Below are 18,831 nucleotides of genomic sequence, written 5' to 3' on the forward strand. Positions count from 1 at the left end.
GTCCTGGAACTCACTTTGTAGACCAGACTGGCCTCGAACTCAGAAATCCGCCTGCCTCTGCCTCCCGAGTGCTGGGATTAAAGGCGTGCGCCACCACTCCTGGCCTAAAATAAATCTTTAAAACAAAACAAAACTAGCTCTGAAGTGCTCTACCTCATGGTCAGGTTCATCACAGCGATGGCCTCAGTTCATGAGACTACTTTAGTATTTTGTTTTCTTGCTGATGGGATCAATACCTGACAAACAGAAGTTAATTTTGCCTTGGGGTTGGAGGGGATACCGTCTATCATGGCAGCAGGTGGCTCCAAGGCGGCAGCAGTGTGTAACAGCTTACTCACAGGGTAGCTGACTGGGAAGCAGAGAGAACTAGAAACTAAACTAATCCTAATCTCAAAATTCACCCCCATCCCCAAGTGACCCACTTGCTCCAGCTAGGCCACATCTAGTAAAGGTTCCACCCTGACCAGCATTCAAAACGTGGGCACGTCTCACATTCAAACTGTCCCAGGGAATCGGGGCTGACACATCATTTGGATGTGTTAGACTAATGTATGCTTCTACAGGCAACAGCAGGAGGAGACCAAAGGAAACGAGGTCTCCTTTTGTCTTGTGGGTGGGGCATGCTTGAGAGGGTTATGCGTGTGGGATTTTTTTTTTTAACCTTACATGTAATTGGAGTAGCATTCTAATATTTTTTTCTTTTTCGAGACAGGGTTTCTCTGTGTAGCCCTGTCTGTTCTGGAACTCACTTTGTAGACCAGGCTGGTCTCGAACTCAGAAATCGGCCTGCCTCTGCCTCCCAAGTGCTGGGATTAAAGGTGTGCGCCACCACTGCCCGGCTCTACTATATTTTTTAAAAGATTTATTTATTGTATGTAGCTGTCTTCAGACACCAGAAGAGGGAATTAGGTCTCAAGTGATAGATGGTTGTGAGCCACCATGTGGTTGCTGGGATTTGAACTCAGGACCTCCAGAAGAGCAGTCAGTGCTCTTAACCGCTGAGCCATCTCTTCAGCCCCCTTAATATTCTTTTTTAAAATGACAAATGCGGTGAATCTAATGCCTCAAATCTTTGAGTTCAGCTTCTTATACTCAGGGTCCCAGCAGGGACTTTCTCTTTGTCCCTACACCTAGTCCTGAAAGCCCCTTTGTTGGAGAGCTGTATCCCTCATGTCCACTCAGGGAAGGCAGTGGTGCACCTAAGATACCAAGCATCGATCTGGCAGCTCCGTATGATGAGGAAGTACAGCTTACTTGGCAGAGTCTGAAGTTTTTGGTCAGAGAGGGTGGGATATGGCCCGGGAACTTTATCCTTCCTTTGTGAAACCAAGGTACTCTTTCTCTTGCTAGAAGTGTCATCTTCTCAAATCACCTGGGTCTCAAAAGCCGGGTGTAGTGGCACGGGTCTTTAATCCCAGCACTTGGGAGACAGAGGTTGACTGGCGGCATCTCTCTGAGCTCGAGGCCGGCCTGGGCTAAATAATGAGTTCTAGGACACTCATGAGTACACAGTGGGGGTGGGGGTGGAGTTTCACGATCTGGACAGCCACTCCTGAGGGGCGAGCCCAAGCGCAAGGACATGAGTCTCATTCGAGAACAATCCAACCATTAGCTCTCGCAGGAATTTTCAAGACCAAAGGGCCTCACGGCGGCGTAGGAAGCCTTCAATGCTGAGGGTGAGGCCGCCCGAGAAGATTTTGGAAGCCGAGCTCCGTCGGCCCGGGCCATTACCTGGCGAGCGCGAGGCGAACCCCAGCGAGCCTCTGACTGATGCACCCGGGTGCGCCACGTCACCCGCGCGCGCCCCGGATGCATTTGCGCCCGGAGCCCGCGATCCGGAAGCAGTCGTGGGCGTCGGAGCGGGCGGGCGGGACCGGCGCGGATGTGGCGAGGCTGCTGAACGCAGGTTCCGCGGTATGGCGGGGACAGCGTTGAAGAGGCTGATGGCCGAATATAAGCGTGAGTCAGGCGGCGCCGCCTTCCTGTCCTCTTCCCCATAGCCGCCCGCGGCGTGGCCCGGCAGGGCATGGCTCGGCTCGGTGCGGTGCGGTGCGGTGCGACTGGGCCGGGCTGCGGGATTCCGCGTGCGGATAAAAGGCCAGGCTGTCGCCGTCACCTGCGCACCCCGGCCAGCCGCAGCAGGGCAGGCCCTGGCCTCAGAAGCCGGCCGGGGCAGCGCCGCCGTGGCCCTGCGACCCGGGTCTGGTCCCTGAGCCCCAGTGCGCTGCGCATCTGCCTTCCCGACAGTTGATGCTGCGGGGCGAGTACCGGGTAATCCCCGGAAGGTGGTCGTGCTGTCGAGGGGAGTTGGGGGAGAAAGTTAAAAGTAAACAAGATAACGGCTCAAACCCCCGGCCACGCCGCAGGTGCGAGTTGCTGGGGCAAACCAAAGTTTCTCGGACACGGGCTCCGGACAGTTTCCTTGGATCCGGATCTGTGTTTCTGTTTTACTCTTTCAGCTCTGTATCTAGATTGAGACACATCCCCTTTATCTAAAAAAGAGGGAACAGCATTTAAGCTCCGGGACAGGGGTTTAAGTTTTGACCACTTCTAGCCAAGGGTATTCACATTAGAGAAAAACTTATCCGCCACAAAAAAGCCTCAACTCTTAGGTCAGACAAAACGTATTGTCACTTAGTTTAAAGTTAAGGTTGTGAATCATCTCCGTGTGTGAGAGAGAAGGAATTTGGTTAAAGAGGGAACTCTAAAATAGGAAGGCTGGCGAGGAGCTCAGGAGGTTCACAGAGGAGAGGACTCCACCTGCTGTGGCTTCTTGGAAGAGGAAAAAAAGGGCAGGGAGCTAAGGGTGGCCCCAGGCTGACAGCTAGTCTGGGACCAGTGTTACAGCCATACGGAAATGAGTTGTGCCAGCAACTTGAATGGACTTGGGTTGCAGCCCTGAAACAACCAGCTGTCTCGGCTGGGCCCAAGCCCACATGGAAACCATGAGGTCATCAATGGATATTGTTTAAGCCTGTGGCAGCAGTGATGGGAAATGCATCCAGCAGTACCAAGCATGAGGAGCGAGGGCGGTTTTTTCCGTGTCCTTGTGAATTCAATAAAAGTCCCACTGAGTGTTTTTCTTCCTTTATGGTATAAAAGGTTTGTCCTCTGTTTAAGACCGTGTACTCTAGTATTAGGTAGATTCAACAGGAACATCCAAGGTTGAATTAGAACATCCGAGGTTGGGCTAGAGCAAAGGTGCTCTTGCATACCTGACTGTACTGTAGATTTAGAGGCGATATGACCTTGAGTGTGGTTCATTGTCTTAACTTTTTTATGTGTTTGAGTATTTTGATTACACATAGGTAAGTGTGTCATATGTGTGCCTGTGCCAGTGGATGTCAGAAGATGACATCAGATCCTCTGGGACTGGAGTTACAGCTGGTTGTGAGTCTCTGTGTGGGTGCTGGACTAGAACCTGGATCTTCTGCAAGAGCAACAAAATCTGAGTCATCTCTTTAACCCTGTTGTTTTTCAGGCTCCTTGTTTTTTTTATAGCAGTTGAATAACGGATATAAAACGATTAGACTGTGGTCATATCACAAAAAGAGCCAAGCGAAGACCTTAGACTGCTCCCAAGTGCAGTGTCCTGTGCACGCAGAGGCGGATATTGGATGTCCCCCTCTGTCACTCACTCTCCACCCTTTTCTCTTGAGACCGGGCCTGTCATTGAACCTGGAGCTCATCAATTCAGCTAGAATGACCAGTCAGTTAGCCCCAGACATCTTCCTGTTTCCTCCTTTGCCTCCAACTCTGGGGCTACAGGCACCCATGGTAAATAAAGCCTGCCTCCTTTTCATACGGGTGCCAATACTTGAACCTGGTTCCTCTGTAAGAATAGTGTGTGTTCTTGTGTTCTTGTCACATGTTCCCACAGCTTTTCTTCTTACTGTGACAGACAAGGGAACAGTGGTTCAGGGCTGTTGTAACATTGTCACCACTCAGACACTATAACAGACACCATCTCAAGGTTTGGAGATAGAATTAGAAGCCCACTTGTGGCCTGGGCTGTAACCCTAGGCAGGGTCAGCCTTTGGGGAAGGTCCTTCCTCCCTCTCAGCTCTAGAGTGCTGGCTACTGTGGGTTACTTAGCTGTGCTAGTGTAAGTCCTACCTCTCCTGTACCTTCCTGTGGCCATCTGAGCCTGGGTGTGTCGGGATTCAGATTTTTCCACTTGAAACGTCCACAGTCACTGGCTTAGGGCCCAGCCTAGTCAGAATGTTCTGTATTTAATTCTGGTACATCTGCCGAGACTCTGTTTCCAGACAGTGTCACAGTTCCCACATTGGGGTAGACTTGAGATTGTTTTACAGTGACAGCTGTTTTTGTGTATTTGTGGGTGGGCAGGCGAGTGCCACTGTGCATGTGCAGAAGTTAGGACAACTGGCAAGGGTCACATCTCCCTTCTGTGTGGAGCCTGGGAATCTGGAGCTTGGCTTGTCAGACGTGGCAGGAGGTGTCTCTGCCCACCAAGGCAGCACGTTGGAGTGGGGGCATGAAGCAGAGCAGAGCTGTTCACCTAAGGCCAGACACGGGAGAAGTGGAAAGGCTGGGTCCCTGCATTTCCCTTAAGGATCGGCTCTCAGTGCCTCCCCTGCTTTGTTTCCTGGCCATGCTGCTGCCCCCTGCTATGACGCAGATGCATTGCCTTTTCTTAAGCAGGCGTTCTCTCATCTCAGGTGACTTAACTCAGGCACTTTGTTACAGTGATGACCAGCTGAATAACTCGGTGTCCATGATACCCTGCTTGCAGAGCAGAGCAGGACAGTGACCTAGAGTCTTCATCTTCCCAGCACCACCAGGAGTTAGTGTCATGCCGAGTTGTCATTCTTTCTCTTTCTATTCCGTTCTGTCTCTGGACACTGCGTGGTTTTCTTTTGTCTGTCTTAATGGAAGTTGTACAGTCTATGTGTTCTTTGCTTTGCCATGGGAGCTCTTACCCAGCCTCGTGTCAGTTTCCTTTCTCTTGAAGCTTGTGACTGCAGCCTCCTCTCCTTGCTCAGTGGATTTCTCTTTATGAACAAGCCAGCATCCCTCTGTTCTGCTGCTGGCAGACACTGAAGTTACTTGCAGTTTGACTCTTAGAAGTACTGTGAGCAGATTTGAAAATCTCCTGGTGGACATGTGCAGGATTGCATTGGAAGCATAATTGAGAGCCGTGCTGCATCTGAGTGAGCAGCCGGCGTTACAAGATATGCTGACCTGTTGGTCACTGTGGCTCTTCTGGTGTGTGTCATGGCCACCACAGCTGAGTTGTGCCACTGCTCAGGCTTTTCACTCATACACTAGCCCTGGGGTCTTCACCTTGTCTGGTAGGTGTTAGATGGCATCCTGGTGGCTTGAACTGTGTGTCAGTGATTGCAAGTGAGGCAGCGGGATCCTTTCACATACACAAAAGGCCACCTCTGCCTTTTCTGCCAAACGTCTGCCTCTGGCAAGCTTTACACAGCGCTGTCTTTTTCTCGCTGGACTGTAGGATCCTGTATGTTTGAGTGTGTCACATCCATGCTGTGAATAATAGCATCCTTGGACTGCCCTGCCCTGCCCTGCCCTGGGACTGCTCTGTCCCTTCTCCCTGCCCCTCCTAGGTAGCAATGATTTGCTTTCACTCACTGGAGTCTTGGTGCCCCCTTCTTCGGGCCTCTGCACTCAGCACAGTTGTGCTGAGCTTGTCTGTGCTGCAGTGTCCCCTTACCCTTCCAGCAGCAAGTGATGAAATAGAACGGGCAGTTACAGCTGTTGTGTAAAAGGCCTGGCAGGGCTCAGCAGGGTGGAGTGAGATTTCACTATAGTTCTCTGAGTTGCCATTGAAAATGTATCGGTTGTTTACTTCTGGGAATTTCCACTGATATTTTGATATTTTCAGACCTCTGTTGACCCTAAATATTCACAGACAAGGGAGCACTGGCTTGTTTCTTTTCTTTTTAAAGGTTTTAGTTTTATTCTATGCATTTGGTCTTTTGCCTGTACATATGTCTGTGTACCAGGCTCATGCCTAGTGTCTGCTGAATTCAGAGGAGGGAGTTGGATCTCCTGCAACTGAAGGTGTGAGCTGCTGTGTGGTTGCTGGGAACTGAACCTGGGTCCTCTGGAAGAGCTGCCAGTGTGCTTAACTGCTGAGTCATCTCCCCAGCCCAGCAGTGTCCTTTGTAATGTAGAGTCATAGCCCATTGCATGGTCAGGCTGCACTGTTTAAACATTGGCTTCTTGATGACCATTGAGGTGCTGCCAACTTTTGGCTGTGACAACAAGACCTGCTGTGAACATTGTGTGCTCGTCTCTGTGGCATCACACTTTGGTTTCTCCTGCACCGACACCTGGTTAGTGTAGAAGGAAGTACCCAGTTGTTAGAGTGAAAGGAACCCCCAGTTGTTAGTATAAAAGGAACTACCCAGTTGTTCATAGCTCTAGTATAGCTCTGTCTAGTCTCACTGGCATGGTGCTCCACCACTCTGCCCCTTGTGTTTGTTTTTCAGCTCAGGGTTTCTCCATGTAGTCCTGGCTGACCAGGAACTCACCCTCTAGACCCTGCTTATCTGAGGCCTCAGTGAGGACGTGGGAAGATGGATCAGGACCTGGCCTAGTGGCCTTACTTGACATGTAGTTTCTTCTCCATCTGGTTGCCTCCTTGGGGTGTCCAGGAGCTTCCTGTGCAGTGTGTAGGAGTAACCTCTGCAGCCATCTTTCTTGTTTTTACCAGTCAAGGCTTCTAGAAATAGAATCACCAAATTCGAGAACAGTTTATAGTTTGTTTGTGTGATGGCTATTTAAGCTACTTTTAAGAAAAATAGTTTTTTAAAAAATCACCACTTAAAGAGAATGGTTTTTGAAAGCTTCTGATATGTTTAGTAATTGTTTCTCTTCTGGAACTTGTGTTTATCACTGAATGTGGAAGTGTGTGGTTTTATGAGTGTTAACCTGTGCACATTGTCCTGAAGACTGCCTGCTGTTGACTGCAGTTCCTCCCTGACCAGCAGGGGTCACTGCTGGATAGCAAAGTGACTGGGATGGCACAGGCTGTGTGGAGCCTGGGTCTCCATTGGTGGTCTCTAGATGCAGGCTTGAGGGAAGAGTATTCAGGGACAGTCCAAAAGGGACTCCCACAGAGCATACAACTTGGCTGCATTTTGCCCTCGGTGCCCCTTGTTCACAGCACCGGGCCTCTTCCCCACCCCTACATTTCAGCAGGTCAGACTCTATCTGCCTCCTTTGTTTGAGTGTTAGATTCTTATGACTGAGAGAGTGTACAGGCTCTGTAGACTGCTCTGTTCTTTTTGTTTTGTTTTGTTTTTTTGTTTTTTCAAGACAGGGTTTCTCTGTGTAGCCCTGGCTATCCTAGAACTCATTTTGTAGACCAGGCTGGCCTTGAACTCAGAAATCTGCCTGCTTCTGCCTGCCTTCTGCTGGGATTAAAGGCGTGTGCCACCAAGCCTGGCCCGACTGCTCTGTTCTTTATCCAGTCTGTTCCTGTGAGGAGCTCCAGAGGGACACTGTAGAGCTAGCTGTGTTGCCAGTGTGTGCCTCAGCCTTCACAGTACCTGATGTCCACCTCCTCACCTCCTTGAAGTGTACACACATCTATCTGTACCAGGGCTCTTGTCCTTCTGTCTGTCTGGCTCTTTTCAAAAATCTTTTTTTTTTTAAAGGTTTATTATTTGTAAGTACACTATAGCTGTCTTCAGACACTTTTTCTTCTGGCTCAGGCCCTGCTCGCTCACTGTAGCTGTCTTCAGACACCCCAGACGAGGGCATCAGATCTCATTATGGGTGGTTGTGAGCCATCATGTGGTTGCTGGGATTTGAACTCAGAACCTCTGGAAGAGCAGTTGGTGCTCTTAACCGCTGAGCCATCTCTCCAGCCCTCTTCAAAAATCTTAATTGCTATTTTATGAGTGTTTGCCTGCATGTATTAAAGTGCAGACCTGATTAGAATGCCCACAGAGACTAGAAGAGGTATTGAATCCCCTGAAACTGGAGTTACAGAGCTGGAGTTGTGAGCTGCCATGTGGGTGCTGGGAGTCAATCCTGGGCCCCTCCCTGTAAGAGCAGTGAATTCTCTTAATCACTGAGCCATTTCTCCAGCCCCTCGTTCACTTTCTCCCACCAATATTTTTATTTATGTTAATTTTCGTGTGTGCTGGGGGTGTGGAAGTGCTAACACCATGGCACTCATGTGGGAACCGGTGTTCTCTCTTCCATTGTGTGCACATGCACTGGGCATCAGACTCAGGCCATCCCCTGCTGGACCTTTCTGTAGTCACGCCCTCTGTTGTGTGTCTTTCAACTTACTCTTCTTTCCCTTCTTGAGGGTTAATGGCCAAAAGCCCCTAAGATGAGGTCTGGTGTTGTTTTCCTTTGCAGGTTTCCCCACAGTATAGCTGTCCCAGCCCTTTGGTAATGGATTGAGTGAGTGCACACACAAAGTTGAGAGTCTGCATGGACTTAGAGGTTCATGCTTGGGACCTCAGGCCTTCCAGGGCCTGCTGTAGTTCCCTGTGCTGAATACATCCACGACAGGATGTGCTGTTGATGTTGGACGTTCCTTCCCACCCCCACCCCTTTTTATCTTTTCACGTTGCCTCTCCACAGCTTACTAGGTATAATCTACTGCAAGGGGCAGCAGGGTGGGCAGTGGGAAGTACTCCCTGCCCTGATTGTTCTGTGAAATCAAAGGTGACCTCATTCATCTAGTATGTTCCTGTTAGAGCATCCATGTCTCTCTGTGGCTGCGTGTTCTCTCTTGAGAGTTTGCAGTTTGCACTGTGCAAGACTGATGCTCTAACTGCGTGTGTGTGGAAACTAGTTCAGGGATGGATGGATGCTGACCTCAGCAACTTTGACCAGCTCACCATTTCCTATTGGCTTTCAGTTTCTTTGGATGATCTGTTTCCAATCTCTGTATCTGGTCCTTTTGCCTTAATCTTACTTGGCAGAGATTTATTAATGTTTTGGATTTTCAGAGACCATCATTTGGCTCTGTAGGTCTTTTGTGTCCTTGGCAGAGTGCATTCTGCCCTGGTTTTCTTACTGTGTTCTGTCTCGTCCTAACATGGCTGTTCCTTCTCCTTCCATTGCCATTTTCCCAAATGTGTCCACAGGCTGTGTTCATCTGTTGGTCATTACCACACGGTGTTGGATATGAGTGACTTTATGAAGCACAACTGTTCACTTGGGCACAGTGGTGTGGGCACAGACATTTCTCATTTGGGAGGCAGAGGCCAGAGGTAGCTCCAAGTTTGAGGCCAGCCTGGGGCATAGTGAGTTCCGGCCACGCCAGGCTTTACATAGTGATACTCAGTTGCTGTTTGTTTGTTTTTGTTTTTGTTTTTTTTCAATCTCACATTTTTGGATTTCAAAGTACAAGAGCAGGGTCTGTGGGAGAGCAGCGGGTGGCCCACGTTATGGTTTGAGTGCAGGGTCGTACATGAGGGTGTGATCACACCTGGAACAGGAAACCAGAGAGTAGTTACCCGCTCCTGTAACAATTGTGGTGTCACACACCTCGTCATGCCGCCACCTCTCACAAAGGTTGTGCTCTTCCTCTCCCCCACGCCTGCTACCCTGCTTTTGAACCTTGACTCTTAGGGACACCCCAGACCAGACCCGACATAGCTAAAAGTCATGCTGCCAAGAGATGACATGCCACCTGGTGGCAGAGCTAGACACTGGTCTTCAGCAGGTGACCTTAAGTGGCTGTGATGCTGTAGTGGGCTCATCTGCCATTGTCTGAGCTTCTTCTGGGTGGTGGCGCAATCAATCGCTGACTTAGAGAGTGGATCTGATTATGTCAGTCTCCCTGCAGCCTGAGCTTGGCCTCATCTCTCTGCTCTGTCACATTCAGAGAGGTTTGTGCCAACTCTTAAAATGTTAGGAATTGCCATTTAATTAAAGAATACTCCACTTTAGATCTCTAAGCCTTTGTCAGAGATGCTGGCAGGAGCACTCTGGGAGGCAGTCTGCCGCCTTCTTACTGGTGTAAAGGGCTGCTCAGAGCCATACTGGTTTTAGGCCTGGACACTTATTTGGGGACCAAAGAGGCACCCTCTTGGAAGAAGTGTCCCCTGTAATCTGTAATTTATGTGATTCATGGAAGTGCTTTGCTAAGTGACAATGTAGCACACATTCTGTTTGGTAATGGCTATGTTCTTTCCCTTTATAGAATTAACCCTGAATCCTCCAGAAGGAATCGTGGCAGGTAAGGGGCTTAGGTAATTTCATTATGGTGTCCTTCCAGTTGCCAAAGCTGTCTTCTAATTAGGATGTGTTTTTTCTTCCCTGCAGGCCCCATGAATGAAGAGAATTTTTTTGAATGGGAGGCATTGATCATGTAAGTTACTTTTGTGAATTACAGCCCCCCCGCCCCCCTGCTTTACTAGAAACTAGACATAAGAATCTCTAAATGTTGAACTTTGAACTTGAGTGGGCTCAAGTGAGCCTTGTAGCTTTCAGCTGTTCCTGGGCAGAAGCCAGGCGAACATGGGTCCAAAGGAGATGTTAGCAGTTCCTTTGAACCAATAGCCAATTTAGTTGTGAATATTAGCTTTACGTAGTTTCAAAATGGTATTTAAAAATTTTTTTAAAACCAAAAAAAAAAAAAAAATTTTATTTAGTTTTTTTTGTTGTTGTTGTTTTTTTCGAGACAGGGTTTCTCTGTGTAGCCCTGGCTGTCCTGGAACTCACTCTGTTAGACCAGGCTGGCTTTGAACCTGCTTCTGCCTCCCAAGTGCTGGGATTTAAGGTGTGTGCCAGCAGCACCCATCCCAGATGGTGATGTAGTCTGTGGGGCTCTTAGGAAGAAGCAAGGCCTTACTCGCCCCTTGGTTTCATGTCACAGACAACACAACGAGCGTCTCTGTGTCCCCAGTGGTGGGGTCTCTCCCCACCAGAGTGGCTGCCAGTGTGCTTTGATCCAGTGCAGTCACGACACTGTCTCCCTGGAGAGTGGCACATCCCAGGGGATTCTGTCCCCATGACAGACAGTCTCCCTTCAGGCTTAAGTCTGGGTGTCTGGAAGGTCTGATTAGCTGGAAGTTGGGGTTCCTATGACTCCATCATTGAAGCAGCTCCCTGAAACACTTGACTTACACCTGCAGTTTCTTCTGGAGTGCTTTTGGTTTGTTTTTTTTGAAGTATCTGTGTGAGTATGTGTGTTTGCCTACATGTGTGTTTATGTACCATATGTGTGCCTGGTGCCTGTAAAGGTTAAAGGGGGTGTCAGGGTCTCTGGAATTGGAGTTAGGAACAGTTGGGAGCTGCCTGCTGTGGGTGCTTGGGATTGAACCTGGGTCTTCTATAAGAGCAGCAGGTGCTCTTGACTGCTGAGCCATCTCTCTGGTCCTTCTAAAGGGCTTTTCGAAGCATACAGATATGCAGTGAAGAGATCCTGGCCTGTGGTACTTTGTAGCACATGGTGGATTCTTGTTCATCTTCCTGTGAGCTGCCATGTGCTGCTGTCCATAGGCTCCAACCCCACCCTCTAGTACCACTCTCTTCTTTCTCTGATGCCTGTTCACAGTGTGTGTGACTGACAGCCTGCATGGGAGCTCAGCTGGCCTGTCTGCTTAACCTTCTTGGCCTCCCTTTGTACATTATTTTATCAAGCTCGTGAGCCCAGACCCTTCAGGATGGAGGATGGTCTTAGCACCTATCACGGAGAAAGTTAAGTCAGAGAATATCTTTATGACCCAATTTGGGTGGTCTGTCTAAATGCTGAAGGCCTGACCCAGAGGAACAGCTTAGAAACCAGGAAGCTAGACAGAACAACATATGTGTATGTTTATATATATGTATATGTGTGTGTGTGTATCTCATAATATGCACTGGCCATGGTGGATGAGCCTCAGAAGGTGTGTGTGTCTTTCCTAGTAGGAAAAGGACCCTCAAAGCGGCAGGTGGGCCCTCGGACCTACAGGAGCAGCAGCATTACACCTGAAGAGCCAGGGCTCTTGTTTCTTCTTCTCCCCTCCCCTCCCCTCCTCTGCTTCTCTTTTCCTGTTTGCTTTCTCTTGCTCGCAGGTCTTGCATTGCTCTTGGTCCTGAGTGAGCTGATGGCTCCTAGCCCCAATCTAGATGTTGTGATATTTAACTTCTTATAGTTATTTTGCTTGGAAATAGAAACCTGGGTTTAGGATGTTCTCTGATCCAGACTCGGCCTGTTTAACTTTCTTCTTTCTACCTTAGATGCACAAGAAAGTGAAGTTAGGTTAGTCTGAGGAAAGTGCATTCTATAATCAGTTTCTTGTTAGTGAATGCAAATTTCAATTGGCTGTAGTGTTTCAGGTTGGATTTTATTGGTCTGGAGGACAGGGTAGGGAAGAAGGTTTGACTACAGGACTGTGAGCTCTGAGCAAGGAGGGTTTGTTTATGTCTGTGCTTAGAGCACATTGCGGCCGTCCTGCTCCGACCCCTGCATACCCAGAATGGTGTGCGTGCTGTCAGAGCTGCCACCCTGCATACCCAGAACCGTGTGCGTCAGGGCACTGCCACACCTATGCCCAAGCTCTTTCTGATTTTTGAGCCAGGGTTTTGCTAAGTTTACTGGGCTGGTCTTGAACTCACTCCTGTGGCCCAGGGATACCTGAACTTTTGATCATTTTTCTCAGCTTGCTGACTTGCTGGTATTACAGGCCTGGCACAATTGTTCCTGAAGCCATGCAGGCTGGCCTAGGAAGAGGACTGGTAATTTCTGCCCGTGAGCGTTAGATGATGCATGGAAGCTGAGTGGAAGTAAGGAGTTTGGTTGTTTTTAAAGTTTATCCAGGACCGAGAGCAAGCACCGTAGCCCTTATTTATGTCTCTCAGACCTTACTGCCTGTTGGGTCACATTTCTTCTAAGTCTCCCGGAGTCTGTGTGCAGTGCGGTACAGTTGTGCCTTGTGTCCTTGAGGGATATGTCCAAAGTTTCCAGTGGATGCTGGAAACCTTGGGCTATAGCAATAATCACAAGAGCTAGTAAAATAGAAAAACTGGCTGGGTGTAATGGCACACACCTTTAACCCCAGCACTTGAGTGGCAATGGAGGCCTGAGCGTGAGGCCAGCCTGGTCTTCCTAGTGAGTTCTAGGACAGCCAGGGCTGTATGAGAGACATTGTCTCAAAAAAAAAATCAACCAACCAGCCACCCAAACAACCATTTAAACCTGCCCCCCAAATTTTGATAATATTCTATAATAAAATTTATTTAAATTTAGGAATCATTTCGGGAACTTGCTGATTCTAGATCACACTGGTGAAGCCAGATGAGGGGGGGGGGGGGATGATTCTGTTGCTTTTCTGTGGGATGATAGAGGCCTGTAGCCAGGGCTGCCCCAAGCCAGGTCATGGCTGTGGGCCTGCCAGGTGGAGCTCCGTGTACTTTCTCTCACTTTTCAGTGCTGGGGATCAAACTCTGGGCCTCCAGCCATGCCCCCAGGCCTTGTTTGCTTTTAAAGAAGCAGGTGATCATGTGATTTGTGAACTGAAGCATATGATCATGTGATCATGTGTGTGAACTGATGTGTGGCCTGTCTATTTCATCTGCCATGTCCTGTGTCAACACAGGCACACCTGTGCTTATTCGTATGCCATCAGTGGCGTGCCTGCCATAGGAGCAGCGGCTGTTAGGAGGCCTGCAGAGGTCAGGGCACCTGATGAGTCTGTAATATTTGGAAGGTGGTGGCTCATATGCATCTATGGGTGTAGAAGCTTATTAAAAAACAGCTGAGCTCTCTTTAGTATGGATTTTTAAAAGTGCATTATTAAAAGTCTGTTAGCTATTACTAATTTTATATAAACAGTATAAAGTTAAACAAATATATTGAAACCCCGTCTTAAAAAGTAATTAGAACTGATTTTTGGGAGAGCACGTTTGTGTTTGAATAGGGCTTTTGCGTTAGTATGGAATTCCCCTGCTTCAAGATCTAGTGACTTTGTGGGTTTTGGTCCTGTTCCAGACCCTTCACAAACAAGAGGCCGTTTACAAATGTTCTTAGAACATCTATCAAGGAATTAACTGTCCTCCTGTGGCTTTGTCTCACCCTGCTGTTCTGGCAGAGAACTGGCTAGGCTTTTATTCTTTGGTGAGTGGGGCCTCTCTTCCCTTAGATTCTCTCGGGTCTCTAGGGCCTCCTGCGTCCCTGGTATTTTTGGACACCGAGGAAGCCTGATACCTACTGCTGGCTTTGCCACTGCCCTCCTGCATGGCCTGTCACTGTGGATCTGTGTAGGCTGAGCACTGAGGGGGGCCTTTGATGCCTGGGTCCTCCTGTGTAGATAGAGGCTTGTCACTGGTTATGTTGTCATGGTTTCATCATGGTGACAAGTGCCAGGGACAACAACTTAACTGTTTGTGAGAGAAGAAGCAGGAAGGGAGGAGAGGACAAGTCAGGGGCAAGACACATCCTTCAGAGGCACCCTGACACCCCTGGGACCCATGTCCTCCAGCCCTCCAATGGCCTGGTCAGCTGTGTGCTCAGGGCCCTGGGAACCCTGCCAGCTGGGACCACGTTTCCTTTTTTTAAAAAAAATACTTTTAATTAATTAATTATATATGGCAAGTACACTGGAGCTATCTTCAGACATACCAGAAAAGGGCATCTGTAATTCTGTTACAGATAGTTGTGAGCCACCATGTAGTTGCTGGGAATTGAACTCAGGATCTTTGGAAGAGCAGTCAGCTCTCTTAGCCGCTGAGCCATCTCTCTAGCCTGGGACCACATTTTCAATACAGGAGCATTTGGGGGACACGTCGGGTTCCCTGGACCTGGTGTTACAGATGGTAATGTGGGTTCTTGGAACTGAACTCAGTCCTCTGCAAGAACAGCAAGTTCTCCTAATCACCAGGCCGCCTTTCAGCTGCTGTACTGGTTTCCTTCAGTGGACTGTGCTTTAGCATCACATATAGCCAGAGGTTAGGGGCTTTCTTTCATACTTTCTTTACAAGCTTAATAACTGTATTAGTTACTTTCCCATTGTTCTGATAAAATACCCTAACAAAAGCAAACGAGGAGAGAAAGGCTTGACAGTCCGTGGTTGCACACTCCTTTGCCTTGTCCCTCAGGAGGCAGAGGCCAGCCTGTCTACAGAGCAGGTTCCAGGACAGCAGAGAGGGAGAGGGGGAATTCTTTTTGGCTCACAGTTTGAGAACATAGTCCATTATGGTGGCAAGTCACAGCAGCAGGAGTGTGAGGTGATGTCACACAGGATCACAGTCCGGAAGCAGAGAGGGGTGAGGGCTCGTGGGAAGTGTTCTGTCCCCATGTATGCATGTGGACTGCATGATACAGTGGAGGCCAGGGGAAGTGCTTTGCTTGGGACTGGAGTTAGGATGGTGGTGAGTCACCAAATGGATGCTGGGAATTAAACCTGGGACCTGGAAGAGCAGCAAGTGCTCTAAACCACTGAGCATCTTTCTGGTCCTTTGCACCTTTTTTTATTTGTGTGGCAGTTAGGGTGGGTCTTCTCATCTCAGTTAATCTGATTGAGATCAACCCTCCCAAGCAGACGCAGACGCTTACCTTCTAGGTAGTTACAGATTTTGTCAGGTTGACAATGAGTGCTAAGTACCCCAGTAGCTTGTAGCTCTCCACATTTCTGTCAGTTAGTTTGTACTGAGTGAAATGTAGGGGCGGAGTCAGCCTTCACTCTTTGCCTGTGGCTGTCCTCATGTCTCAGGGCCTTTTGTTGAATTTCCCCATTGAGTAAATAATCTTGGTGTCATTGTCAAAGGTCAGTATAGATCATGATACTGGGCCTTAGTTTTGGACATCCGAGGTCACTGCTCTGTGCCCGTCCTTATGCCATGCACCGCACCATCTGGTTGTTGTAGCTCTGGCCTTGTTCTTTCTGTTAGACTTCAGGCTGTTCCAATTGCCATGAATGTCCATACACACGACGTTTTCTGCAGGGCTCCTGTTGGTGTTTTGTGGAGTCATGAGATGAGTTTGTAGGATGTCGCTGCTTGAATAACATTGTAAGTGTGGGTGTTTGAGAACTTCTCTCCCATCACTCATACCCACGCTACAGTCTAAAGTTGCACACAGGAAAGCCTGCAGAACCGCAGTGCTCAGTCTTCTGGGAAAGGACATAGGCTGAAGGAGGCGCTTGCCTTTTTGCTTACATATGTCTGTATTTGAATACATTCCAGCATGAGTAAGCTTAGCATTTATGTAGGCAAGTGAATATTGTGTTATTCTGTTAGAATTCACTGTAAAGTTTTATAGTTGACAGACTTAGTGCCTTTCAAATACTGCATGTGTGTTTAAGATTTTTTTAGCAGTGACTCAGTCTCAGACACCTAATGTCCTAAGTGTGGCTGTGACTCCTGTGGATAGAGTTGACCTGGAATTCCAATGGAGTAAACCCTATATGTTACTATCCTGGTTCTAGCTGTTTGAACACCAAGAAGAAGGGTATCCCTATCCATCCAAGTTGCTGGGACAGCAAAGGTGCATGTGGCCCCTTTTCTAGTCACAGCTTCCTATGGTGGTATCCTGTTGCTAACAAGGTCCTGGGAACAGACAAGTTTCTGGTAACCCCTGTTGCCTAGCTAGCCAGTCTCATCAGCCTGGCATGTGGCCAGATGTGTGGTGCATGCATCCCCTTGTCACATGTTCTGGGCCCTGGTGAGGTAGGAACAGCTGCCCGGGGTATAGAGGTAGAAGGTATCAAACAGCTTGTAGCATCAGGAGGCTACTCTGAGCCTCTGTCTTTCTGACCCAGGTTCACCTTGCAGCATCTAACAGTGAAAGGCAGGCTCTGGCTGGAGTTCCTTGTTTACATGTGTGTTGCTGGTATGATCTGAAGCAGCTCTGGAGGACAGGCTGAGTTACGTAGTGGGCTCTCGGGCAGGAGTAACATGATAGTCCAGTCACTGTCTTCCACATGTGTTTTTCTCACAGAGAAGCCAATGAAGCTCTTAAGTAGGCACCCATGGGCAGCAGGTTACACAGTTCTCTGCTGCTATGCTGGAGATAGTACTGTAGCCAGAGTTTGCAGTCAGGGATGGGAGATGTTTGTCAGCACCAGTGATTGGTGCGTGCTTTGGGTGTTTAGTTTCCTTTCTTGTTCTTTGGGGTGTGGATCTTTACTCCCAGAAGCAGAGAGTAAAACTTGTTCGAAAGCTCTCTTGGGCTGTTTCTCTTTTCTGGAGCAGGAAGCCTCTTTGTGGCATGTCCTACCTCTGGCAGGCATGTCCCTGCATAGTTTGCCACCTGCATACCTGTTTAGGTGGCAGGCGTGCTGGAAAAGAGAAAGAAACCCCAGTTTAAACCAGTAGTAAGCCTGAGTGTTCGCAAACAGCTTTGCTATTTAAGATGTGGGCGCACTTGAGGAAATGTTGGGTCATGCTTCTGGGGCTAAGAACAACGCAGTAGACTTTTTTTTTTTTTTAATTTTAAAGAAAGCCCTATTATGAGAAACAAAGACCTGTTATCAAAGCCTTGAGCAGATGCCACGGAGCCCATTCCAAGGACACTACTCATTTTTCTCTCCCTCTAGACTCAGAGGTGCCAGGTATAACGAGGCCCTACAGGGTACCTTCTCTATCATAGTACTTCAGTTTGTGTCTGTGTCTGTTTCTCTCTCTCCCTTTTGAGACAGGATTTCTCTGTTATGTACGTCTGGCTGGTCTAGTATGTTCCATATAGACCAGACTGGACTCGAACTTACAGAGGTCTGCTTGCCTCTGCCTTCCAAGTGCTTGGCCTAATAGTGTGCACCACTATGCCTGGCTGGCCGGGTTACTTCCAGGATGGTATCTTTGTTTATCAACCTTCTGACTGCAGCTTTAAGGACTGCGTTGTGCAACCTCTTGCTTCCATAGTAAATAGCAGCAGGCCCCTTGACCAACTTTTCTTTTTAAGGTATCATAAAAGTTTATTTAGCAAAAAGTTTCTTATGAAAAATGTCCAAGCCCAAGTCTCTATCATTTGGACAGGCCCTTGGGAAGGGTTTCCAAGGCTTCTGGCATGATGAAGCTGTTTGCCATGTGACTCTGTTCTGATGTCACTCTGCTGCCCACTAGCTACTGCCTCCACATACTCACCGATCACAGATCCATAAAGGGATCAAAGCCCCAGTGCATTCGTGCACATAAACGTGTGCCACCGTTTAACGTCAGTGATAGATCCTTGTCCATAAACTTCTTCAGTGGAGAGTGGGCTTTGCTCATGGTGACTCCTCAGTGGGCTCGGCGCAATGGTGAGGGGTGAACCCCCTTGACCTCTTAATGCAGAAGGATGGGGAGTGCCCATAGGTGACAGTTACCCAGCCTTAGTGCTAGAGCGAGCAAGCAAGCGAGCAACTGAGAGGACAGAAAGCTCAGGGTCCATCCAGACCCTGCAGGCAGCATGAGAGAGGGAACTCAGCTGACCACACCCTGTGAAGGCGGCCATGCTGCTGCTTCCCAGGACATCCTCTGCCCTGGCCTGGTGCCAGGGCCCCAGGGGACTGTCAGGCCTCATGTCATCCCTCCAAGCAGGAGAGCTAGTCACTGTTGTTTTTGAATTAGCACAGGATCGCTTTCCAGAGTCAAGGCTTGTCACTGAGAAAAACTTGGCTAACAAGACACTGCATTGTTCTTTCGAAGCTCTGGGTGTGACTGCAAATGAAATTAAAGCTTTTTGAAATTTTGTCTTTCTTAATCATGGTGATAAATAGCGCAGCTGGTATTTTACAGATCTGTATGTATATCACTGTTCTAAAATAACCTATCAAAACTTGAAGCAGATTTGTAGTGCCAGATGTTTTTGTTTTTATTTTTTTTGGGGGGGGGGGTGAGACAGGGTTTCTCTGTGTAGTCCTGGCTGTCCTGGAACTCACTCTGTAGACCAGGCTGGCCTTGAACTCAGAA

The 18,831-nt window shown here is 48.6% G+C and overlaps 1 protein-coding gene across 1 annotated transcript in view; it reads left to right on the top strand.

Annotated features, from left to right (window-relative positions):
* The first annotated feature begins 1,558 nt into the window (after positions 1-1,558).
* Ube2g2 (ubiquitin conjugating enzyme E2 G2) overlaps positions 1,559-18,831 on the top strand; it is a 23,858-nt gene continuing 6,585 nt past the window's right edge. The window contains exons 1-3 of the mRNA XM_021174042.2: positions 1,559-1,959; positions 10,163-10,198; positions 10,285-10,330. Coding sequence (XP_021029701.1) covers positions 1,668-1,959; positions 10,163-10,198; positions 10,285-10,330 — 374 coding nt within the window. The 5' untranslated portion in view covers positions 1,559-1,667. The remainder of the gene's footprint in view (positions 1,960-10,162; positions 10,199-10,284; positions 10,331-18,831) is intronic.

This window comes from Mus caroli, chromosome 10 (genome assembly GCF_900094665.2).
Source record: "Mus caroli chromosome 10, CAROLI_EIJ_v1.1, whole genome shotgun sequence".
NCBI classification, from domain to species: Eukaryota; Metazoa; Chordata; class Mammalia; order Rodentia; family Muridae; genus Mus; species Mus caroli.